We start from the raw sequence: 25,884 nt of genomic DNA on the forward strand, positions 1-25,884 counted from the left end.
AAATTGGTTATACACATATATATGCAAATATATATAATTTGCATTACCATCCCTTGAAATAAAACTTCATTTAAAAAAAAAAGCTTTAGAAAAATTCTGATTCTGCTTCAGAAAATATATGTTGGAAATATTGGCCCACCCTTTGTGCAATGCATGCTAGTGTAATATTTTTTAATAGAACTGTACTTATGTGAATGTGGAAGCTGCATTTATAGCACAGAATATAAGGATCCTTTCATCTAGATCACCCATCGTAGAGTCATTTAGGTAGAAAAAGACCTCAAAGATCATCAAGTCCAACTATTAACCCAGAATGGCCAAGTCCAGAAATAAACCATGTCCCTAACTGCCGAATCTACAGGGCTTTTGAATACCTGCAGGGACTGTGACTACCACTTCACTGGGCAGCCTGCTCCAATGCTTGACAACCCTTGCAATGAAGTAATTTTTCCTATTGAAAATCTCCTTTATTAAATACACTATTCAAATGCATTTGCATACCTCTCACTTGTGTTATAAAAACCTTTTATATTAGGTTAGGTAACATATGATTGCAAGTACAATTGTTTAATGGTAGGCATTGAGCAACCGGCTATTGAAAACACTCTTCTGATAACAGTAATAACACACTGCTTGAGTAACAACATATGATTGATGATGTAGTACAGTGACAGATGGAGAGAAAAAGCTAAAATCTGCTTTAATCCACTCCTGTCTACAAGAATCTGTACAAGTAATACATTTTATATAGGAATATATAAATCTTTCTTGAGAAATATGACAAGTAATATTTGCAATAAAAAGAAAGAGCTGTGCTTAGCAGAAGAATGATCTGTTTTAATTTCTTAACCTGACTAGCTCAAGCTAGATATTTTATAGCCTGTTTAATCATGCAAATGTCGCAAAATCACATTTTTAAAAATATACCTTCTCTGACTTTAGCCATACAAAAATATTTTTGAATTTTTACACTGAGAGTGTCAAGGAAGAATGATTTTTAGTCAATAACATATCAGCACCAGAATCAGTTTTCCCATACAAATATTTCCAGTGCACTAATCAAAACCTAAAGCAACAAGTAGGTCACTTTCCACTCATCACATTTTACCAGAATAATACAAGGCACATTTAAATTTAAATGTTTGTGCTTTATACTTTTGAAAGATATAAATATAAAAATAGCATTTACTTGCTAGTATAATATCATAACTTAGACCTTTTTCTTTTCTATCTTTTGCCTGAGCAGATCTGAAAGTGTCTTGGTACAGCAAAGAGAAGGAGATCAAGCCATCACGTTTTTTCAGAATGACTCAATTTGAAGACACTTACCAGCTGGAGATTGCTGAAGCTTATCCAGAGGATGAAGGAATCTATACCTTTGTGGCAAGCAATTCTGTGGGCCAAGTGACCAGCACTGCCACCTTGAAGTTAGAAGGTACACTGTGCCATTAAAAAAGTTGTCTTGCTCAGGTCATGTTCCAATAATCATCTTAATATACACTGATACTGATACGTGAGTTGTTGTTTGTCATGTTGTCTTTTAACTCAATTAATTGCTGCCATTTACAATGTCCACAGCATACATTTATGTCTCAAAAATATATGTCATGAACAGAAAAAAGTATTTCAAGATTTTTTCATGTTCCATGCCCCCTTTTCATTTACTCCAGTCTTAAAATCTGACATACATCAAAGATGGTAAAAACCTTTTTTCTAATGGAATTTTTTTGCTTACACATTCTTTGATTTGCCTTGTGAAGACAATCTAGTAGTTTTTGTATGAAATAAATTACTTTGAAGGTTTTGAAAAACATCTCAAATAGAGGTATGTAACAGGTACGTGGGCAACTGAAAAGAAATCCTTTACATTCATATGAATTAATGAAACATTGATCAAAATTTTAGAGCAGAAATACTGTTTGGAGAATTTGCTTTTCTATATTGTTCTTTATATTATTTAACCATAAATATTTTGTTTTCTTTTTGCATTAGATTTTATAAATGATGAATGAGAATAATTCATGCTGTTGTGAGTTAGGAAAACAACTTGAATGAGAGAGAAAATTCATTGTAGTGTAGGGTAAGAAATTAAAAGTTGGCATGCTTCTTTTCAGGATTTAAAAATGTTGAAGAAGTTACATCAGAGTCCCCTTGGCATGTTTCTTCATCTGTTTCACTTAAGGAGGAATCTGTTGGCCAAAGGCCCACCTTTATCCAGCCTATTTCAAGCTGCAGGGTATGCAGCGGGGAATCAGTCAGATTTCAAGCTAGAGTCTCTGGCAGGCCCAAACCAAAAATCCAGTGGTTTCATAATCAACAACTCATGTTGCCAAAAAAAGACTTAGTTTTCCACTTTGATGAGTCTACAGGCACAGCTATACTGATAATAGTAGATGCTTTCTTAGAACATGCTGGCCAATACTCTTGCAAGGCAAGAAATAGTGCTGGAGAAACAACTTGTACAGCTACACTTACAGTGACTGCAGAAGGTAAAGCCCCATTTTTACTTCAAAGGGATTCAATTTGTTGCATACCACACTTTTATGCTGTTACTAATTTTTTCCTTGTTTCACACCTTTTCTTTCCCACCTAACTTTAATAGAACCCTCAGTAACCCAGCCACTCTCATTTCTTGTCTTTGAGCTGTAACATTTGGAAATTTTCAAGTTTGTATCTCAATATAGGTCAAAGAATAGAAATGCTTTAATCAAGGCATTCAGGATTTTAAAACAAGTGGTTTAATGATCTTTATAGCAGTGACTGAGGTATTTTGCACTATTCTGTAGGAAAAAAAAAAAAAAGAAAAAGATAAAAAAAGAAAATACCTCCTTTAAAAGTGCCATTAAGTTACCAATACTAAAATGGACCACTTTGGTGAAAGAAGAGAACAAGCACCAACTGAGTATCAACTGCATGACTAGTTTAGGCATCATTTGTTATTCATACACGTGAATGGATAACTTCTATGTCAACAGAGTAGTACGTCTGGCATGCTGTGTTTTCAAATGAAGATCATTCATTTTCATCCTCCATGCTGTTTGATTTTGTTCAGAGCATGGCCAGTAAAGTTCTTTAGATACTAATGTTGTTGTTTTTGTTACTTGATTACACAGTGCAAGCCCTAGATAGGCAAAGTTCTGGGAAAGATGTAAAAGAGTCTATCCGGTCACAGTCTATATCAGAACTTCATGTTTCTCCTCTCACAAAGAAGAACATTGAAACTTATCAAAAAGAATTTAAATCAGTGCAACAACCATCACAGGAATTGCGTGTACAGGTTTTTGAAAGTGTATCAGAAAGTTTGACCACGAAGGCTACATCAATTGAAGAAATTAAAGCTGTGCATACCTCAGTCCTTTCTCAAACATCTCAGAGCACCAAAATTTCTATGATGACCTCTCAAGAAAAGAAAGAAGTCCCTCCAAAGATTCTCTTGCAACTCAGAGACCTAACTGTGAAATGTGGTGACACTGCTCAGTTCATATGTGCCCTAGAAAATGAATTCTATGAGTTTCTTTGGGCCCATGAAGGTAAAAAGATAGAATTGTCTGAAAAATTGAAGATATCACAAAACGGAAATGTTCTTCTGCTCACAATCCTAAATGCCCAGCTGTCAGATCAAGGACTGTACAGTTGTACTGTGTATAATGACTATGGAGGGACAACAACATCAGCAATACTAACAGTCAAAGGTGGTTATCTGACTTTTAACATTTTTACTTACTTTTTGCAGCTTCATTATAACTGCCTACAGCCCAATCCTATTACCTTTATTATCAGTATTTAATTGAGAAAGCTCTAGTAATAATGTTCTGGGGTTTTTCCTGCACATTTACAGCTCTATTCATAAGTAGCATGTACAGTACTGGGAAGTTGGCACTGTAACTTTGTGCCTCTTCCCAAATAGTCACAGATGTCTCAGGCTTTTTACTCCTCATATCCTTCATGATATGCAGTGACGTGTAAAGAAAAACAAGCTTGTAGGAATTTTTATATTTTGTTAATTCCTGAAGCAGGAGTTTAAGGAAGAAAAGAATGCCAGAGGCAATTTTGAATTAGATACCAGGTCATTTCTAACCCCAGCATGTTTCCAACAAATCCAAGATTCAAATTCCAAAGTTTGCAATATAAGTTAATGTACTTGAAAGGATTAATGGGTGCAAGTATTGTATTACTGCAATACTGAACTGTCTTTTACCTTTCACTCTTCCTAAAATATTAAGTGTTTACTTTTTTGCTTAAATTCCTTCTACCTCTTCCTGACATCTAGGTATTAAAATGTTAGTAGTGTTACCACTAGCGAAGACCCAAAAATGTATTGTTACCACAGGTGATAGTATTTCTGATGAGTTCAAAGGAATCAAGACCAGAAAACTAAGATGAATAATGAAAAGGGCATTGACCCTGTTGATCTGGCTCTTAATTACTGAAACTTCTTTCTTCACTATAGAGCTGCCAAAAGCACTTTACATAATCTTCTGCTGCTACTTTCCTAATTAAGGCTCTAGATTAGAAGCAAAGAGGTGCTTTTTTTTTGGTCACTGTGGGAAAGACCCACAGGCTTAACTGGTAACTAGAACTAGCCTAACAGGAATAGAACTCTTAAATGTGCCATCACTCGTGTTTAATAGCACTGTTTTAGCACTAATATACAGCATATTCTACCAATACTAACTACTGGGTTTTCTCCCCGTAAGTATAAGGATGTTTTTTATTCCTGCAAAACATCTGACCTAATACTTTTCCTAACTTTATTCTTACCTAGCAAAAGAAGCACAAGCCAAAGCAGTAACAAAAATTACTCTTGAATCAGATTCTAAAAGCTTTAAAGCAGCCAAAGATTGTCAGTTTAAAGCATCTGAAGTTAAGCAAGAACCTTCAAAGAAAACCTCAAGCTTGTTTATATCTACATCCCAAAGACCACATGAAGCTGAGAAGCAAAGAAACAGAGTATACTATCCTGATGTCGTGCCATGTGAAGACATCACAGAAACTGACGCCAAAGCACCAGAGTTTCTTGAAACTCTGCCTTCAGAAACCACTGTAAAAGAAGGAGATGATGTGTTTCTCTTTTGCATAATGAAAGGTGTGCCTACACCTTGTGTAGTCTGGCTGTTCAATCAGCTAATAGTTGAGGAGTCTGCGCTGTGTTCCCTAAAACACAATGGGCCACTGTGCAGTTTAAGATTGTTGAAAGTTGGTCAGGACCACGAGGGTATATACAAGTGCAGAATAGTTAACCCTGCAGGACAAGCCGAGTGCAGCACCCATCTGAAAGTGACAGGTTGGCAACTGCATGTTCCTTCCAAGTATCAATTCTTCATAACTGCATTCCAAGTATCATAACTGCATTCCACTACATTCATTCCCTAGGAGATGATAAGGAACGAGAAGTATCTCATTAGTCTGTGCATTGTTCAATGTTTTCTTCAGGGATTTACAGCATGATGAAGGCATGTTGTTCTAGAAACTTTCCCCCACCCTGCAAAAAGAAAGCAAATCTTACAGAAAAATGTACATTGCAAACAAGTTTGAAAATATTTGATTACTTTATTCTCAAAATTTATCAAGTGATTGAATTGTCTGGCATGCATTTATGTGTGTGTACATGTGGATTTATGTCTATTTGCAAAACAGATTGGACATTTTTACTATATAAAGTGTTGATTGGCACATTTAACAATTATATCTCAAAAATATTTGTCTTTTTTATTCTAGCTCCTGAAAAAATTGTTCATGAGAAGCTAGAGGAAGAGGTTGAAATGGAAGTGAAAGGTACAAAAACCAATGAGAATAATTATTACCAGTAATTAGTAATGTTGTGGAAATGTTTTATCAGCTTCCATGAAGTGTCTGATGGGGAAAGACACACTTTAAAGCATATTGGAACATGTTGCATGTTTGTTTTGATATGCAAAAGGTTACCCGCATTATAAGGTTATTTAAGTTTTAAAATATGTTTAAAACTTCAAATCAATAATTGTGCAGCCATATTTTTAACTTTTACTTCATGCTTTGCAGCTGTTCACAGAGCTCATTATGTTCAATTTCCTTTTGAATGCATGGAATAGTTTACTTCAGAAGGAAGTTATACAAATCTTAATTGTATTATTTTTAAACAAGTTAGCAGCCTAACATTAATAGGTTCAATGGACACTATTGGATGGATAGATGAAGTATACTAGAGAGCATTTGTTGTTTAGGTTATGTGAAAGCTACACATTCCCATTGATTCCTCGCACTTCTTTTTACATACATTAATTCATCATTATACATCTCTTACCCTGGCTTGCAGATAGCATACGTGGTTCATGTTGCTTGCTTTTCCCCCCGTGCATAACACTGTGGAGTTAGTGGCTGTATTAGTTCGAATAAACGCCTTCTCATTTATGTTACTTACTTTTTAAAAAATATATTTCAAACTATTTTTTTCAATTGTTTGAACATATCTACAAAAAGAAGGGTCAGAAAGGGCGTTTATTCTACTGTCTGCAAGTCAGGTAAGATTTTCTACTTTGCCACCCAAAGACACACAGCTTTTCCAGGCAACAAAAACATATACGCAGAAGAACATGTTATTTTGAAATTCTTTTTTTGCTTGTTCAAGAAGAAATTTCCAGTCTGAAGAAAGAACAGACAACGAACGATTTTCGTGTCAATCTTTAAAACAGAGCAAGGCATTGCGTTTATTCGAACAAATATGGTGAGTGAATTACTTTTTTTTCCTGGGTGTGTGATGAAATCTGTTGCATGCCCATTTTTTTTTTCAATATATTGCTACTTTTTACAACCAGGTGGTAAGCAGAGCGTGACATGCTGTAACCCGGTCTCCTTCTCTTGCAGAGCAGCGCAGCGGGGACTTCGAGGGACACGGCAGAGCGGCGGTGCTGGCTTGCCCGCAGAACCGTAAACCCATCTTCACACAGGGACTGAAGTGTCGGTCTGTCCTGGAGGGGGACCCCGCGCTGTTCCGCTGCAAGCTGGTGGCGTGCCCGGCGCCGCACATGGCCTGGTTCCACAACAACCGGCCCGTGCGGCAGGACTGCCGCAAGGTGATTCGCACCGAGAGCACGGAGCACACGCACTGCGCCAGCCTGGAGCTGCGGGACGTGCGGGAGCACGACGCCGGCAGCTACAGGGTATTCGCCATTAACACGGAGGGCTCAGCCGAGTCCACCGCCTCCTTGCTGGTGTCCCGCCGTGGGGAGCGGCGGGGCCCGGCCCCGGCCGGGAGCGCGGAGTGGCTGCGGCCGAGCTGGGGCTGCCTGCTGCAGCAGCGGCGGGAGGAGCGGCTGCGGGTGGTGCTGCGCTGCACCGGCTCCCCCTTCGACAAGGGGCAGGAGGCTGAGCCCGGGCACCTCTCAGCACCCCGGGGCAAGGTACGAACCATCCGTTTCCAGAGCCTGCCGCTCGGGAGGCCTTGCCGCCCGGGGCTGGCGCACGGTAGGGAGCACAGGGCCACAGTGGTTAATGCTGAGGAGCTGCTGGATGAGGAGACCCGCTGGAAGCTGCAGAGGCTGCGGGAAGCCAAGAGGGCAGCGCTGCAAAAGAAGCAGGAATTCCTCATGTCTGCGCCTCAGGAGGCACCTCCTGAGCAGCCCAGCCCACGTAAGGTGGCAGCCAAAATGGTTGGCTCAAAGCCCCTCACAGTGCAGGTAGTGAAGCAATACTCCAGGTCCAAGGACCTGGTGGAGAGATGGCAGGTGCAAGGTGGGCTCCTGGAGCCCTGCCCACCCCTCTTTGTACAGGAGATCAAGCCCCAGGAAGCTGTTGAGGGACAAAGATGTGCTTTCTCCTGCCTCTTCCACGGCCGCCCACAGCCCACCGTCACTTGGTACAACAATGACAAGCCCGTGGGGCGCATCCAGGGCACTGCTGTCCACACCACGGGGTGCTGCTCCACACTGACCTTCCCATCTGTGCTCCCACAGCATGGTGGCACTGTCACCTGTGTGATCTTCAACCCGCTGGGCACAGTCAGCACCTCAGCTGGGCTCCGTGTGAGGCGGCGAATGCCAGCCTATCAGTACGCAAAGAAGGAAAAGGAGGAGATGAAAGTGGAGGAGAAGAAAGAGGTGAAGGAGGAAAAAAGGGAGAAAGAGAAGAAGGAAGAGGAGAAAAGGAAGGAGGAGGAAGTTGGTGTGGTCTTTGCAGCAGAGAAGGGACTGCCAAGTGCAGTTCCAGACTCAGACTTGCTGTCGTTGCCTGTGGAAATCAAAATCACTGCCCCCACTCCAACACCAGAGCAAGACACAGAGATGAGAGAGGTCCCACGACCCTCTCCAGAGCGGGCTGCTTCCACCATGAAGCACAAATTTAAGTTTTCATTTGATATGGGAAATGAACCACCCCAAATTGTGAGAGAAGCCCCAGCACATATTCATTGCTGTGAAGGAGAGGAAGTGGTGTTGGAGTGTGCTGTGTCTGGGCAGCCCCCACCAGTTGTGAGCTGGTCCTTGAATGGCCAGAACCTCTCTGTCAGTGAGAGACTGAGGTTTGAAGAGGGCAAGAATGGCACATACCGCTTACACCTTCAAGAGGTCTCTGTCACAGATGCTGGGCGATATTGTTGTGTGGCCACAAACGTGGCTGGAACAGCACAGACTGTCTCTGAGCTCACAGTGCAGCCCAGGGCACCCAAACTGTATAGCAGGGCTGAAGGCACTGAGGAACTGCCTGCCATGGACCATGTTCTGCACCTCCAAGACCTCAGCATACTTGGTAGGGATGCAGAGGAAAAAATTGCATGCCCCAAGGAGCAGGAAGCCCACCTACCGTGGTCCCTGAGGTTGTCTCCACCTCCTGGTGACCAGTTGGAAGGTTGTGAGGAAACACCTCACATCAGGGAAAGTGAGATGGAGGGAACAACGGTGCTGGATATCACAGAAGTTTATGCAAGGCAAGAAATGGTCAATAGAGAAGAAAGGGTGAGTTATACAGATGGTATTTCTGAGACGAGACAGAACAGAGGAAAAGCTGTCTCTGAGGAGCACATAGTTGGAATTGATACCACTGAATTGCACTCTACTGTATCAAGGGAAGGATGTGAATTGGTGGCCAAGGACTCAGGTCACTTTTCTGAGGAGCTGGAGCCTGAAGGAGGCAAAGTGCTACCACATACAGATACTCTGTCCTGGGACATCTTGAAGTCACCATTTATGGAAGTGCAAGGGCAAACACATGCTCCTGAGCAGTCTGCTCTGGCAGGGGAGTGTAAGGATTTGTCATTTATGGAAGTGAAAGAAAAAATACGTGCTCCTGAGCAGTCTGCTCTGGCAGAGGAATGTAAGGATTTGTCATTTATGGAAGTGCAAGAACAAATGCCTGCTCCTGAGCAGTCTGATCTGGCATGGAAGAGGAAGAATTTATCATTTATGGAAGTGCAAGAACAAATACATGCTACTGAGCAGTCTGCTCTGGCAGGGGAGTGCAAGGATTTATCATTTATGGAAGTGCAAGAACAAATACATGCTACTGAGCAGTCTGCTCTGGCAGGGGAGTGCAAGGATTTATCATTTATGGAAGTGCAAGAACAAATACATACCTTTGAGCAGTCTGCTCTGGCAGGAGAGTGCAAGGATTTATCATTTATGGAAGTGCAAGAACAAATACATACCTTTGAGCAGTCTGCTCTGGCAAAAGAAGGTAAGGAATTCTCATTTATGGAAGTGCAAGAACAAACACATGCCTTTGAGCAGTCTGCCCTAGCAGGGGACTGCAAGGATTCATCATTTATTGAAGTGCCAGGGCAAGCACGTGCCCCTGAGCAGTCTGCTTTGGCAAGGGAGTGTAAGGTTTCACAATTTTTCATTCCTGTATCACCTGTGGTGCAAGACAGAAGTGATGTCTGCGCAGAGTGTGATGCCCCTGCCGGGGAGGCAGTGACTCCTGATGTGCCTCTTGTGGAAGAGCCAAGTGTGCGCCACCTGCAGGACCACATTGCAAGCACCCCCACAAAGGAGGAGTTTGGCTTTTATGAATTCTATGCAGGAGAGCAGCAGGAGGAACAGGAAAAGGAGCAGGAGAGATCAGTTGGTATTGAACAGAGCATTAAAGCTGATGATAATCTTTCTAAAGAAGAAGTGATTGATGATGGTGATGGCACACATTGGAAAATACAAAGTGACGGGCAAATGCTGCAAGAAATTGAGTGTGATGCATACAGCCCTTCTTTGAATCTAAACCCCACTCCTCCTGGCATAGAAAACTCAGGTCAGGTTTTTACTGAGAAAGCTGAAGAAGTGGAAGAGGTGCATTTCAGAGAGCGGCTGCTGCCCTCTGAGCCTGACACTGAGATCATATTTGATCTGAAGAAGTTTGCAGAGCCTTTCCCAGCTGCAGAGACTGTGCACACAGAACAGGCACAAAACCCCCCAGCACTGGAAAGTGTGGAGGTCATCACTGGGATCATGTCCCCAGTGCACCAAGGTGATGTGCTTGAAGGAGGGATGTCTCTGAGTGAGGAGCTGCGTCAGAGCTACAGGATGCAGCAGGAGGAGGTTGATGCCCAGGAAGAAGAGCCAAGAGAAATCACAACATCTGAGTTGCAAACTCCTAATGGGGATCTTGGCAGTGTCATGATGTCTGCTGAAGAGGGATATTCTGCTGAAGAAGTTCAGGATTCAAAGATGAGTGTCTGTGGAGAGGACTCACTCCAAGAAAAAGTTAATGAATTTCTAGTGGAGCCCACACCAGGTTTCCAAAGAGGAGTTGAGGAAGCACGTGTGTGGGAGAGTGGGGAACGACTGGAGACCACAGACTCCCAGAGTGACAGCTTCATTATGGACTTGAAAAAAGCTGCGCATGAAAAGAAACTCCAAGCTGGGCATCAGGCTGAGGAAGATGGTAGTTCTGAGACAGAAAAGTTCTTTGAGCCAGGAAGGAGCACCTTCAGCTGTGAGATGGAAAGCACAGATTCCCCTGAGGAGATGCTCAGAGAAATCCAGCAGGAACCAAACACAACCAAGGGCTTCTCTTTGGGGAACCTCATCCTCGGGTTAGTAATGGATGATCCTGTGGCACAGAAGGAGCAAAGGAACGAGTCTTGGGACAAGAAGAGGACTGCCAGTGAGGAAGCCTCTGAGAATAATGGAGAAGAAATGTGGGAGGATACTTCTGCAGGTCCAGAACCCAGTGCTGTTCTAATCTCAGAGCTAGAGCCTGATTTGTCCCTGGCCAATTATTTAAGATCCACTGGGATATATGAAACTCCAACTCTCAAAGGCACAGTTCAGAAGGAGCAGCAAGAAACTATAACTTCACTGGAAGTGGAGGAGGTTACCTTCAGCACGGTTTATGATTATTACAACAACCATCAGGAATTTGCCCGGCCCTTCTCTCCTGAGTCAGAAATGTCTATAGAGCTGGAGAGTGGGAGCAGAGAGGAGTCACCTGATTCAGACCGCTTCTACACACCTCCGTCCTCTGTGGAAATCTTTGAAACTGCTTCATCAGCATCCTACCACACGCCGCTCAGCACACCCGAGCGCTACTCCACACCGTCCGAGGGCTCAGGGTACAGCACGCCGCCCGAGCGCTACTCCACACCGTCCGAGGGCTCCGTGTACAGCATGGCCCCTGAGCATTACCCCTCACCTCCCGAGAGTTCAAAATGCAACACACCCTCAGAGCAGTATTTCACACCCTTCGAGGGACCCTACTCTGCATCGGGGGACAGCACGCCACCGGAACGCTACCGGACACCCACTGGGGAGTATATGGATGCCCTGACCATGCTCCCCCTCTGTGAGAGGAGGCATCAGCCTCCAGACCAGCCCCAGTCAAATGGGTTTATGACCCCCTGTGAAGCCCTGGAGCCGTCAGGCAGGGACATGCCACCAGCATTCCTCAAGGCGTTGAGCGGGAGGAGGTTGTATGAGGGCAGCACACTGATGTTTGTGGCTGAGGTGGTGGGTGTGCCCAAGCCAGGAGTGAAGTGGTATCATAATAAGTCTCTGCTGGAGCTGGATGAGAGAGTGCAAATAGAGAAGGACGGGGACAAATATATTCTGGAAATCACTAATGTCCAGAAAGCTGATGAAGGACAGTATCTGTGCCATGCAGTGAACATTGTCGGGGAAGCTAAAAGTATTGCAGAGGTGGAGGTTTTGCCTGAAGATGGACGGTCACTGGCACTGCCACCCCCTGTCACCCACCAGCATGTTATACACTTTGACATGGAGCAAAGCACATCTTCGAGGTCCCCTTCACCACAGGAAATCCTCCTGGAAGTGGAGCTGGATGAAAATGAAGTGAGAGAGTTTGAGAAGCAGGTCAAAATCATAACCAGTCCTGAATTTAGCCCAGACAAGAAGAGCATGGTGGTTTCCCTAGATGTACTTCCACTTGCCTTGTTAGAACAAGCTGCAGGCTTGGCAGCAGGGGAGAATGAGGATGTAAAAATTGATTTCCAAGTAACTGAAATGCCTCCACGCTTTGCTGTGCCCATTACAGATATCAAGGTGACAGAAGGCTTGGATGCAGTTTTTGAGTGTGTTGTAACAGGTACTCCTGTCCCAGTAGTTCAGTGGTTCAGAGGTGACGCATGTGCGACACCTGGCACAGGGAAGTATGTTGTGAGTCAGAAGGAGGGACTTCACAGTCTGAAGGTCAAAAATGTAGGACCTTCTGATAGTGGCTTGTATCGCTGTCAGGCAACTAATAGGCTGGGAGAAGCAACTTGCAAAGGCTCCCTTGTGATCATGGCTCAGCAGGAAGCAAATGCAGAGAGCAGTGGGACAGTCAGAGGCTGTGAACCACACAGGTCTCAGAAGTGTGACTTGCTTTTGAGTACAACTGTGAGCCCAGGTGACCAGTCAGAAATAGAGCTGGAATTTGAGTTTGAGCCGCACAAAGATGGCTCAGAAAAAGCGATTCAACTGCTTGCAGTGACTCAACAAGAGCAGGAAGTGGAAGGGGAGAAGCATGTCAACATTAATTTTGATGTGTTTGCAGAGCCATCTGAAGAGGAACGGGTTGAGTTTAGGGCAGAGGACTCAGAGAGCTGCAGCTTTGAGTTCCAGGTCACAGAAGCTCCTCCCAGATTTGTGAGGCTGATTTCTGACTACAGTACATTTGTAGGTGCCTCAGTGAGCTTCCAGTGTCTTGTGACTGGTTCCCCCTGTCCCAGTGTCCGCTGGTACAAGGATGGGGTGTTGTTGGAAGGGGATAGGTACTGTGCACAGGAAGAGCAGAACGGCTTGCACAGTCTTACCATTGAAAACCTGGTGCAAAGTGACAGTGGGCAGTACAAATGCGTAGCTACTAACAGGGCAGGAACTGCTGAGACTTGTGCTGTGTTAACATTATACTAAATTTCCATCATTTATTTCAGAGTCTGTCTTGAAATACTAAGTGTTTTTATGATGTTCTTCACTGCAGCTAAAAATGCAGCACTCATTTTAGGGGCATTGTTTTCATCTCTCTAAGGATGAAAACCACTCTGTGGGCATATTTGTATTTCACTTATGTTTGCCTTCTTTGGGGAATTTAAGTGAGATTTAATCCATGCATAGATTTTTGTGCACACTTTCTGCACTGAGGGATATTTCGGACTCCTTCTATGCTCCTTGCTCATTCTTGTAAAGATATTTTAATTGACACTCATTTGCGTAGGACTAATTTTTTTGTATAATGTATATATACCTATGTGTCTGTAACAGTGCAATCACTACTGTTTTATGTAGGCCAGAAATCACCTGAAAATGTAGACACCACCTTTTTCTTGTGACCTAAAGGTATGGAACACTAACTTATGCTTGCTGTTTAGTTTGGGTATAGTTCTGTTAAAGAACTCCTTAAAATTGTTACTTCCCCTTCTCACAATGTTGTGTCAGAACATGATTCAAATCCTGTTTATGGTTTCTATCACTGCAAAATTCTTACATCTATGGGCCTCTTTCATGGAATTAAATGCCGTTTTAAAGTCAATGAAATTATGCTGTTGCAAAGAAAAGCAGAGAAATGGGAAGAAAAATTAAAATTTTGCACTTGTAGAGACTGAACAGGATTTTCTTCTCTATTACCAAGTAATAAACATGAAAGCATATTTTGTACTGTATTTTTAGAAGTTAAAGGGAAAGGACAAAGGGAGCGTAATAATAACAAATCAATTATATTACTGTAAATTCATTAAAATAATTTTGGTTGTCCCTGTATTCCAGTGTCATTAGTAAAAAAATCCATAGTAGTAAAAAAGTAAGATATTTTTATGCAATATTCTCCTCACATTAGAACTGGATCTCTACATATTCCTTTTTTCTTTCTCGCCTTTTTTTTATTATTAAGAACAGTTAAGTGTGCTCTGTAACGAGATGACCAGAAATAAGGGGAATATATTCAGTTGTTATGTGTGGCATTTTCTCAGCACGGGAGATTTTTGCATTAATGTTCTCAATGTGAATGTATATTTTTATATTTAAAGTAATGCTAATATTTAGGAGGAAGCAGCAGTAGCTGACATAATTGAATCAGAATTAAATCTATCTTACACAAACAATGATAAATTGATTAAGAAAATCTGTTAAATGGAGGAAAGTTATTAATTAACATTCCTCAGAAACTAAATTACTTTCTAACGCACATACCAGCTTTCCAGTCACCTATATGTCAAGATGAGATCTTGAGTTCAAGATCCCTAAGCAAAAATTTGTTTTACTTTGTTTACCTGTTAATTAGATTCTTCCAGTTATTTACAAATTGCTGTCAGTTGCAAACAACTTTAAGTGGAGTGACTTTAAGCATTAAAACTACTCCTATAGTATTTTCAGTAATGTTCATACCATTTCTTATTCCTGAATTTGATGTGTCCTCACGGTGAGACTACCATATCTCAAAAAATTTGTTATCTTCTAAGACTATCCCATCACTCACCTGGGATACTAATTTTTGTTCAAAATATTCACCTTGCCCAGTCATGTTGCCTAAAATTTTAAAATCAGGAGTGGCAAGTACTAATAACCCAGTACCCGGGCAAAATGACTGAAGTGTTGAGGCTAATGCAAATGTGTCACTTCAGTGTCTTCTCAGTCATGACTCCTCAATTAATATTTAAGATTTGTATGTTTAAAGGCAGAGTTAATTGTGCTTTCTGACATGGTGGTAGGAAAGAGAAGTATGCCTGTCTGGCCCAGTGTTGTGCTGGGAATGAATTACTCCATGATGTGTCCTTGATCCATTCCTTGTGTTGATGTGTAGCACTAACTGGTTGATTAGACAGCAGAGGTCCTTAGGGAGGTTGGCATGAATTGTCTGATGTTCTATGTCAGCTGGGATGTCAGGGGTGTTTAAGTTCCAAAGTCAAAGAGGTCAGAGGCCCTTTGATTAGGTCCTGCGCAATTCTGAGGTGTGTTTATTTTGCATGTAAATCTGAATATTTTTAGAAGAAAGAGACCCATAACTTGTTTTTTGAGCCATAAGCCACACAGGTCCAAGTCATATTCACATCTGAAATATATGGCCAAGCATCTTTATCTCTACCCACGTAGTGGTGTTTGTGGTTTATGTAAATGTATAAGTCTTGGTTTAAGTTTTGTACATTAGCCAGGAGCACCTGGTTCACCTAAGCTACAACTATTAAATCTGGAGTAATCCTAGATTTGAATGAACTTAGAATGGGACAACTGATATAGCTTGACTATCTCTTTTCAAAATTTTGTGGTTTTCATAGGAATCAAAAAGCTCACCATTTTATTTTCAGATTTAATGTTATCTTCATTTCTACAAAACAAGTATCTTAAAAAAATTAAATATGTTTATTTGTCATCAATGTATATTGAATGTTAACATGTATGGTTAATTTGTGAAATAAATATGAAATTATTTAACTCCATTGCTTCTTGTACTTTATTCATTTTGCAAACATATCTAAAATATGAAGAAGTATCTGTATAGTTCTCCTCTCATAAATATCCAGGAACACACAGAAGTGCATTAATTTTTGCCACACTCCTATGTATAAAGCATTCTCCTGTGCTAACATGGGTTTCACTCTGCAATTTTTATATATTTAATTTTTTTATTTTATTGGCCCAATTCTGCCACCCATTCTCGAATTTATTTGCACAATTTATTACTGTTTTAACAAGGTTGGTAAGTAATGCTGAAGGACTGCTATAATTTTTTTTTACTTAAGCATTTCTTCTCTGCAGTTAATCATTGCATGCTATGTCACTGTAATCACTGTGCTATGTCATTTATATTATGGCATTTGTGGCAAGACTAATAATTACTAAAACAAATGAGAAAGAATTGGGTGACAAAGTTTGTTAATTTTTATGTTTGTTGCTGGAGTGCAGCAAAAATTCTTATCTCTCAATAAGTTTTAAAATTGAAGACACTGTAATTGAGAAGCTTCTCAATTACAGTGCCTAGAGAAATTACAGTGCCTAGAGACATTAATCTGCTCACATGTTTATTCTTTTTTTTAAACTTATATCTGTCAAATACTCTAGGCCTTTACTGAGGAAACTTTACTCAGTGAGGACAACTGTATTTGATTTCCAAAAGTTTTCCTTGCATCATGCTTTTCATGAATTTTTCCATTCCTGGAAATTCCATATTTCACTGATGTTTCTATTGTCAAACATCTGCAGAGATGTTCTTGCCTCTGTTTCCTCTCATTTTAAACTGCTGTTGGAACAAGTTATCTAATGCATAGATCTATAAATTCAAAAAGGCAAGAAAACAAAAAATCTTAAAAGTCTGTTCTCTTCTCTGACATTGTGCGAGTTTTAATATGCCACATCTTGACAGAGAGGAGTTCAAAAGCAGAGATTTAAATCAATTATATTAAATCAAAGGTTTAAACTTGTGATGTTTGTAATAATGATAATGACAAAACCAGGACAAAGCTGTTAAGGTAGAAGTAATCTTTTGGTATGCTAGACAAAAGATAGAGTTTAAAGAGATGAACTATGCATCAAAAGAAAGGTTTAGTGTTCTGAAAAGATTGTGGGTTTGTTGGTTGGTTTGGTGGCGGGGGGTGGGATTCAATCCTAATTGTGGCATTCTGGTTGTTTTGTTGGTGTTTTGAATTATATCGGTGTCTTAGCACTGTTCTGCTGTATTGTTTGCATAGGTGTACATACAAATATGTATGAGACATGCCACTTTAATTATATCTGTGAAATGCATCAATGTTGCTTGATTGTTCCTTGCACAGTGCACCCTGCAGGGATATGCCTAACCCATACTGTGATGTCAGGTTTAAAGACACACCCATCCTGATCAAGATAGGAAATTCTTAAGCAACCTGACAACACAGCATGTCTTACTCATTTTGGCAGGCATGGCAGCAAGGAGAGAGCACAGACCTCCTGTTCATTGCTAGCTGCTGTATAGTATTGAGAAAGCTTCCAGCTCTAGAAAAATAGATGGCCTAACACTGTGTATTGCTGTATATGAGTGTTCTCATAAATATTCTAGTAAAACTAAACAATTTTTTTCCATACAGACATCACTAGGTCTCTTATTGCCTCTTCTGAGAAAGGAAGAAGTGAAGGCTACAGCAGCGGCCTTCAGTTGCCTGATAGAGAGAAAACACTTGAATTTGAGCCTGGAAAACCAGTTTATTCCAGCAAAGCAAAGATGAAAATTGAGGAAGAGGGCAAAGCCCCTGTTTTCCTCAAACAGATCTCAGATGTTGAAGTCTGGCAGGGAGATGTAGCTAGGCTCTCTCTTTCTGTTACTGGCAGGCCCACACCCAAAATCCAGTGGTTTTTCAACGGTGGGAAGCTAACCCCATGCGTGGACTGTAAGTTAGAATTTGCTGGCAGTGACCACAGCCTCATCCTCCCACGAGCAGGAGTGCAGGATGAGGGTGAGTATCGGTGCATGGCCAGCAATGCTCAGGGCGAGACCAGCTGCAGCGCCCAGCTCCACGTGCGCCAGAGGCAGCGGGGCTCTCCCTGCTTTGCCAGGCAGCCAGGCAGTGTGCTGTGTGCCCCGGGCTCCACGGCAGTCTTTGAGTACACTGTGGAGGGCAGGCCGTGCCCCGACATGCTGTGGTCCAAGGGGAGCAAGCGGCTCCTCTCTGACGCCCGTCGCTCCATCGCTCAGCGCCCTGACGGCTCGGGCTCTCTGACAGTGTGGCACTGCGTGGAGGAGGACTCTGGGCTCTACACGTGCAGGGCTGTGAGTGCCCTGGGTGAGGCCACATGCTCTGCTGAGCTCCTGGTGCTGCGCCAGGAGCACGCTGTATGCAGCCAGAGCCCGGCCTTGCAGCACTCTGCGGTGGCAGAGGAACAAAGCCCTCTTTTCTACGAGGAGGCTGGAGAGCTTCCTGCAGTGGAAGAAGCATTCAGACTTGAGCCTATGAGGGAGCCTTCAACCCTCCTTCAGCTCCAGATGAGCCAGGCAGTGTACGTGCTGCCCAGGGAGGACATCTTGCCTGGCCTGCCACCAACGTGTCTGGCAGTGCAGAGTGTTGAAGAGATGCTCACCCAGGCGGCCTCAATACAAGAGAGCAGCGGGCTTCTGGCACAGCCCCTGGAAACCCTCCCTGCTGGCTCCCAGGGTGTGGTTCCTGCAGCAGTGATGGAGACACAGCTGCCAGGCTGCCTTGGGACTGTAGCTGCACAGATACTCATGCCCAAAGAGGAAATCATCTCCAAGGCAGCAGAGCAACTGGCTGTTTTGAAGACAGAGGCTTCCCAAACCCTTCTACAGGTGTCAAGCACCACTGAGAGCCATGTCATGGATGGTGACCAAATCCAGATCCTTGAGGGCTTTCAGATAGCACAAGGTGAGCTGAAGGCTGAACCAAGATTTCTCTCTGAATTGGCTTTCACTGGGGGCCAAGCTGTCCCCCTGGAGAACACTTCTTTCCTGGAAACAGCAAAGGAAGATTTTGCTTCAAGAATATATGAGGGACAGGCTGTGAGAATTCCCTTGCTGCTGGAAGAAAACCAGTCCATGGAGGAAGAACATGTTGATCTTTCCAAGCCACTTAAGCAGTGGCAGAGGACAGAAGGACAATCCCACGAAACCATGTACCCTTGTGAGCTCCAGCCAAGCCAAGTCCTCAACAAAGACAGTGAACTCACTGCTCTGGTTCCCAAGAGCTGCAACTTAGGCATAAAGTCTCAAATTAGAAATGCACTGAAAGCTACAGTGGTAAGTGGGGAAAACGTCTTGTTTTCAGAATGGTTGGCTGATAAGGAAGATGTTAAAGTACAGGCAATAAACATCACCAAGGCGAATACACATACCTTGTGCACATATGTTGTGACCACAGGAGGATGCAGTCCTGTAGAAATCCAAGTCTCCTTGGAAGAAGTGAACATTCAGACAGCTGACCAGAAAACGGTCTTAAAGGAAGTTTTCTATTCCTTTCTTTGTGAAGATAAATGTTCCCTGACTGGTGAAAAATCCAAAGCATTGCCATTCTCTGCCAGTCCACTTCTATCAGGAAAATCCTATGAGGAAATCTTTGAGCTGGAGCCCCAGCAGGCTGAGAGGACTATGGAGGCAGAAATACAACTGGAACACCTTTTGTCTGCACAAGTAATCAAGGCTGAGCATGGTCTAATTAAGGATGTGGGCGCTGATGTAGCCTCTGCAGATTTTCTTACAGAGGCACCCACAGACATACTGAAAAGAAAAGAGAAAAGGGAAGAAAAATGTGAGGAAGAGGGCAGAGAGGGTCTAGAAACTAGAGCTGGAAAGCAAGAGGATATGTTGGGCAAAGAAGGTTATCCCATCATACACATCAAACTGGTTGACACTGTTGTGGAGGAAGAGGAGAGTGTCAGGCTGGTGTCTGTCATATCAAATGTCAGAGAGGTGAATTGGTACTTTGAGGGTAAACTGGTCTCTTCAGGCAACAAATTCAAGTGTTTGCAAGATCAGTACACATACACACTAGTAATAAGCAAAGTGTGCGGGGAGATTCACCAAGGAGAGTACACCTGTGAGGCGCTGAATCAAGGTGGAAAAAGGGCAACAGCAGCAAAACTCACAGTTGTTAAAAGAGGTTGGATTATGGGGATAAAATAATCTTTTTAATGCACTGCTCTACTAATGAACCTCCCCTACTATGCATATCTTTGTACAGAGATACAATATTAATACCATCATGCCCCTAATCAGAGGACCCTCTTTCTCTCTGGATTGATAGTCTCCTTTTACCACATTGCAAGGCCTCTCACTTGCATTACCCCCATCTTTGGTCAGGAACTTTTTTGTTTCATTACACTAGCATGTTCAGGACAAAGCTGTATCTCAATCCCAACCATTTCTCCTATTAATGCCTGAGAAGTGGACCTGCTCTTCCCATTTTTCTCACTGCTGCACCCTCTCTCACTCCTTAGAGTCATTGCACTTCTCGTTCACACCATAGTTTCTAACAAGTCCAGAATAGATTACTATATATTTATATCCTATTGCTATTGTGCATTGCTGTTTCACTTTGTTTTTCCAGTATCACCACTGTTTCCTGATGTCATTATGCACTGTAAGACTGTCTGTCCACTGAGTCTAGTACTGCTTTCATTTCTTACAGATATTTTTTCTTTTACAGTCACTTTATGTGAATTGCAAGTATTTCACCTTTTTGGTTTTTTTTTTACAGTCAGTCAATCACTTAATTTCAGAATGGCAGCAGGCAGGGTTTTGAGTTACTCTCTGCTTCTAATTTCAGTTGCACCAATCCTGAGGAGAAGGCTTGAACCCTTGGAAGTGGCTGTGAATCATGTGGCCAAGTTTACCTGTGAGGTGGAGATGGCTCCCAATGTCAAGTTCCAGTGGTACAAAGCCGGACGAGAGATTTATGATGGGGACAAATACTCCATTCGCACCTCCAACTACCTCTCCACGCTGGAGATCCCAAGGCCTCAAGTTGTTGACTGTGGGGAATATAGCTGTAAGGCTTCAAACCAGCATGGCAGTGTAAGCTCTACAGCTGTTTTAACAGTAACTGGTAAGTACAGACCTTCAAACTCTTCTCTTTTTCCCCAAAATACCATGGTGTATTGTAATGCTTTCACTACTATACTTGCATATGTTTATGGTAGGACTCTTGGTTGCCATCAGAATACATAATTTTGGCAGGGACCAGCATAGAAAAGGAATAACTTTTGAGAATGCTGCTTTTAGGGGCTTTCTCTATGAAGGCAATCAGTGTGAGAAAGCTTCAGAGGGAAAGAAGGTAGGGGGAAAGAGAGCAGGAAGAAAGAGCATGGGCATGGGATTGCTTTGTGAATTCATTCTTGAAGGTTTATTTCACAAGAAACACTTTTAAATCTGATTTCTTGGTGTAATAGTCACTGTGTGATTATCCTAGCACCCTAAATTTATCCTGCAGCTGTACTTGCGACGCGGGTTATGCAGGTCTGCATACCTGAACATCTTTGTGCCGTCGCCAAAGGGGAGCTCTGTGACTGGGGAAATAGATCTTCTTAAATAAAAGGAGGTTTAAAGGGTTTCAGTTTGCAAATTTTTTTTGTCTATTGAGACCTATACAGTGGGGTTTTTTCTTTAAAGAAAGAAAGAAACAAAAAACCATTATAGCCATTATCTTTTGGGGGTTTCTTTTATGATGACTCTTTTACTCTGACTTTTCTCTTTCTGGGAGGAGTTCTTATGTGGTCTTTGCTAAGTGCTAGGTGCTAGGGACTAGAAAAAGGTGCATGAACAGTGAAATGCATACAAACTTGCCCATCTTGAGAGAACAGTGAGCAAACATGTCAGTCTTGAGGGAGACTGACATGTTTATTTTCATGAGGGAGACATGTCAGTCATGAGGGAGACTTTGTTTATTTTCCTTTAATTCGTACATTGCTCCAGAGATTCAAAATGCCTTTAAGCTCTGGAGCAATATATAGATTGAAGAAGTACAAAACCAAAAGCCAAAATTTATCATCTTTAACACCTCTTATCTCCTTCGCTGCTGTTTTCTTTAGCTTAACAGTGTTCAGTCACAAGGTAGCCTCTCTTGCTCTCGGTCTCTGGCAAATGTGGCTCTACTCCTCACCTCTCGATAACATTGAACCCCTTTGTTTTGCAGAGGCATTTCCACCAACGTTTCTTACCAGACCTGAACCTATTACTACTTTTGTTGGCAAAAGTGCCAAGTTCCTGTGTACTGTTTCGGGCACTCCAGTCATCGACATCACCTGGCAGAAAGATGGAACAACTATTTCACCTTCGGACCACCATAAGATCTCCAAAGTGGAAAATAAACATGTTTTAGAAATTTCCCTTCTTACTGCTAGTGACAGAGGGGTTTATACTTGCAAAGCTTCCAACAAGTTTGGGGCTGATATTTGCCAGACTGAAATGGTCATTATAGACAAGCCCCACTTCATTAAAGATTTGCAATCAGTACAGTCAGCAGTTAATAAAAAAATACGCCTTGAATGTCAGGTAGATGAAGACAGGAAAGTAACTGTAGGGTGGACAAAGGATGGAAACAAAATCCCTCCAGGCAAAGATTATAAGATTTACTTTGAAGACAAAATAGCCTCACTTGAGATTCCTCTGGCTAAGGTCAAGGACTCAGGCCACTATGTGTGTACTGCTTCAAATGAGGCAGGAAGCAGCTCCTCTTCTGCCAGCGTCACAGTCAGAGGTAAGATAGTTCTATGCCCCCTTTACGTTTCATGTTCTTGGGTTCCCCATTTCTTCTTTCACAGGCAAAAGACTTCTTTGGGCTGAAATTACACTGTGAATTCTTCTCAGACCTGCCACCTGATCCATTCCCTGTGAAGTCTTTTCCCCTGCTGCCTTACAGTGCACCATGTGTTACTTCAATATTTCTTTCACCAGAGAAAATCAAGATTTGCTCCTGCCTGCAGGATAGAGATGGATGAAGAGGGAAAGCAAAGCCACAGAAGCTGCAGCTCAGCAAAGATTACGCTGATCTCTTGTGAAGCTGTATTTTGTTCTTGCTCTGGGAAGCAATCTTTCAAAACTTTGAATTTGAGCTTTCTCTCCTTTTCCCCCTTTCCTCTTCCCCTTCCCCTTTTTACCATCTCTTCCCCTCTCTTCCCATTTCCAGAACCACCATCCTTTGTGAAGAAGGTCGATCCATCTTATTTACTGACCCCAGGTGACTCTGCACGCCTTCAATGCAAAATCAAAGGGTCTCCTGAAATCCAGGTTACTTGGTTCAAAAACAATAAGGAAATCCATGAAAGTAACACACACAAGATGTCCTTTGTCAATTCTGTGGCCGTGTTAGATATTTTGGAAATGAAAGTTGATGACACTGGGACCTACTCATGTGAAGCTGTCAACGAGGTTGGAAGTGACAGTTGCACCACCGAAGTGGTTGTCAAAGGTCTGTCCTTCTTGTTGCTGCCAGTCACATTCTTGAGAAAAACCTTCCTTACTTTTTTTTTTTTTTTACATGGTTGACTAATTCTTTCTTACTGCTTTTATAGAGCCTCCATCTTTCATCCGAACACTTGAACCTGCAGAGCTAGTGAAGGGCACCAACCCCGTTCTTCAGTGCGAGGTTGCTGGCACTGGACCCTTTGAGATTAGCTGGTACAAAGACAAGAAGCAGATTCGCAGTAGTAAAAAATACAGGTTGACCTCTCAGAAGGCTGTTATTTCTTTGGAGGTGTCCTCATTTAATAGTGCAGATGTCGGTGAATACGAGTGTGTGATAGCTAATGAAGTCGGGAAGTGCATGTGCAGTGCCACATGCATCTTGAAAGGTCAGTGGGAGAGAGAAAACTCCATTTACTGAAGGGAATGGCAAAAACCTCTTATTTCATAAAATGTCTTTTCTTTGGAATTGTGGGAGGCTGGGGAGACCGGGGACAAAGAATATCTTCTTCTCTTAAAATTCTGTGTGTATCTTGAGTCTTATCTGGCGTCAAACCTGTGAATTTGAAGAACATTAATTAATGGGCCATTAGCTCCCAGCTGGAGAAAGCACTTCTCCAACTTGCCCGCTCTTTGGCTGAATTGCAACATGTACTGCACATACTGTCTTACAAAACTGTCTTTAAGTAGCATATTTTATGTGATGATGTAACAGTAGATGAGTATTTTTCTCTTGTGTCTTCTTTGAACTAGAACCACCATCTTTTGTTAAGAAAATCGAAAATGTGACAGCTCTGGCTGGAGATAGTGTTACATTACAGGCCGTGGTGAAAGGGTCAGAGCCTATTTCTGTGACATGGATGAAGGGCAAAGACATTATTAAAGATGATAACAATGTGAGAGTGACATTTGATCACGGTCTAGCAACACTGCAAATTACCGGAGTCCAGCTGAGCTCTGGTGGCAAATACACCTGCGTGGCTGAGAATGATGCAGGAAGTCAGTCCTGCTTTGGTGAACTAGCAGTGAAAGGTCAGTGGAAAAGTGCTGTGATCCCTGCAGTCTCCCACCTGAGAGAAGAAGAAATTTTCTTTTGTCCTTAACACTAGATGTTTAATTCTGTTGTAGAACCTGCCAAAATAATTGAAAAAGCTGAAATGATCCAGGTTACAGCAGGGGAACCAGCTATTTTGGAGTACACTGTCACAGGCACTCCAGAGCTGAAAACCAAATGGTTCAAAGATGGAAAGCCACTCCCTGCCAGCAAAAAATACAGGATCAGCTTCAAAAATAACATTGCTCAGCTCAAGTTTTATGCCGCTGAAATGCAGGACAGTGGTGAATACACCTTTGAGATATCCAATGATGTGGGCATCAGCTCTTGTACTACCAGCTTCACTGTGCTAGGTTGGTACTGCCTCTTTGCAGAGAGCCCTGTTGCTCTGCTCTGTGCCTAACAGAGCCAGAAGCAGAACAGCACTCCTATTTTTCTCATGTGTTCCTTTCTGTCATTTTTTTCACTCTCAACAGATCGCACTCTCCCTCCCTTCTTTACTAAACCACTGAAGAATATTGACAGCATCATTAGCACCTCATGCCGCCTAGACTGCAAAATTTCAGGCTCTCTTCCAATGACTGTCTCATGGTTTAAGCAAGATACTGAGATCACTTCAAGTGCCAAGTATACAGTACACTTTGCAGAAGGCTCAGCATCTTTGGAAATAAAACACCTAGATGCAAATGATGCTGGGGTCTACATTTGCAGAGCCACCAACTCTGCTGGTAGCAAAGACAGCAGTAGCACTTTGTTTATAAAAGGTTTGGCAATTTGTTTCACTTTTCTTGGAATCTTGCTTATCTTGTGATAATACTTTTCTTTCCCAAAATACAAGCCCTCTCTTACTCATTGCATTTTTTTTCCTTTCAACGCAATCCAGAGCCACCCAGCTTCACTGTAGAACCAGAGTCTCAAGATGTATTGCCTGCATCAACTGTACATTTCAAAGGAATGTTTAAAGGCACAACACCACTGACAGTGAAATGGTTTAAAGGTGATACTGAGCTGGTGACAGGAGGATCCTGCTACATTATGACAGAAGCATTAGCAAGTTACTTGGAGCTTTATGCAGTCAAACCAACTGACTCTGGAAAATACACCTGCAAAGTCTCCAATGTAGCTGGTTCAGTATCATGCAGTGCAAACTTATTTGTGAAAGGTTTGCGTTCTTGCTCTTATTTAAAATTCTAGCTGCTGGATTAACACAGCAGCACTCTTTCCTGTGTTCTTTCTCCTGAACACTCTTCTTAAATCCACAGAACCTGCTGCCTTCAAGGAGAAGCTAGAGCCGACTCATCTCATAAAGAAAGGTGGATATGCTGAACTGACCTGTGAAGTCACTGGTACTCCTGAGATTAAAATCACATGGTTTAAGGATGATAGAGAGCTAAAAGAGAGTGACAAATACAGGATTTCTTTTACAAAATCTTTGGCAATACTCCGTGTTTCAGAGGTTGATACTGAAGACAGCGGGGAATACATTTGCGAAGCGAAAAATGACGCTGGAAAAGATATCTGCAGTAGCGTTGTTACAGTCAAAGGTGTGTGTGACATCC

At 42.4% G+C, this 25,884-nt stretch overlaps 1 protein-coding gene across 1 annotated transcript in view; it reads left to right on the forward strand.

Annotated features, from left to right (window-relative positions):
* TTN (titin) overlaps positions 1–25,884 on the forward strand; it is a 235,893-nt gene that overhangs the window by 30,483 nt on the left and 179,526 nt on the right. The window contains exons 41-51 of the mRNA XM_058028137.1: positions 1,247–1,435; positions 5,719–5,775; positions 20,639–20,917; positions 22,004–22,567; positions 22,997–23,278; positions 23,382–23,660; positions 24,025–24,303; positions 24,400–24,678; positions 24,802–25,089; positions 25,209–25,487; positions 25,588–25,869. Of these exons, the coding sequence (XP_057884120.1) occupies positions 1,247–1,435; positions 5,719–5,775; positions 20,639–20,917; positions 22,004–22,567; positions 22,997–23,278; positions 23,382–23,660; positions 24,025–24,303; positions 24,400–24,678; positions 24,802–25,089; positions 25,209–25,487; positions 25,588–25,869 (3,057 nt within the window). The remainder of the gene's footprint in view (positions 1–1,246; positions 1,436–5,718; positions 5,776–20,638; positions 20,918–22,003; positions 22,568–22,996; positions 23,279–23,381; positions 23,661–24,024; positions 24,304–24,399; positions 24,679–24,801; positions 25,090–25,208; positions 25,488–25,587; positions 25,870–25,884) is intronic.

The sequence above is a fragment of the Melospiza georgiana genome, chromosome 7 (assembly GCF_028018845.1).
Source record: "Melospiza georgiana isolate bMelGeo1 chromosome 7, bMelGeo1.pri, whole genome shotgun sequence".
Taxonomy (NCBI): domain Eukaryota; kingdom Metazoa; phylum Chordata; class Aves; order Passeriformes; family Passerellidae; genus Melospiza; species Melospiza georgiana.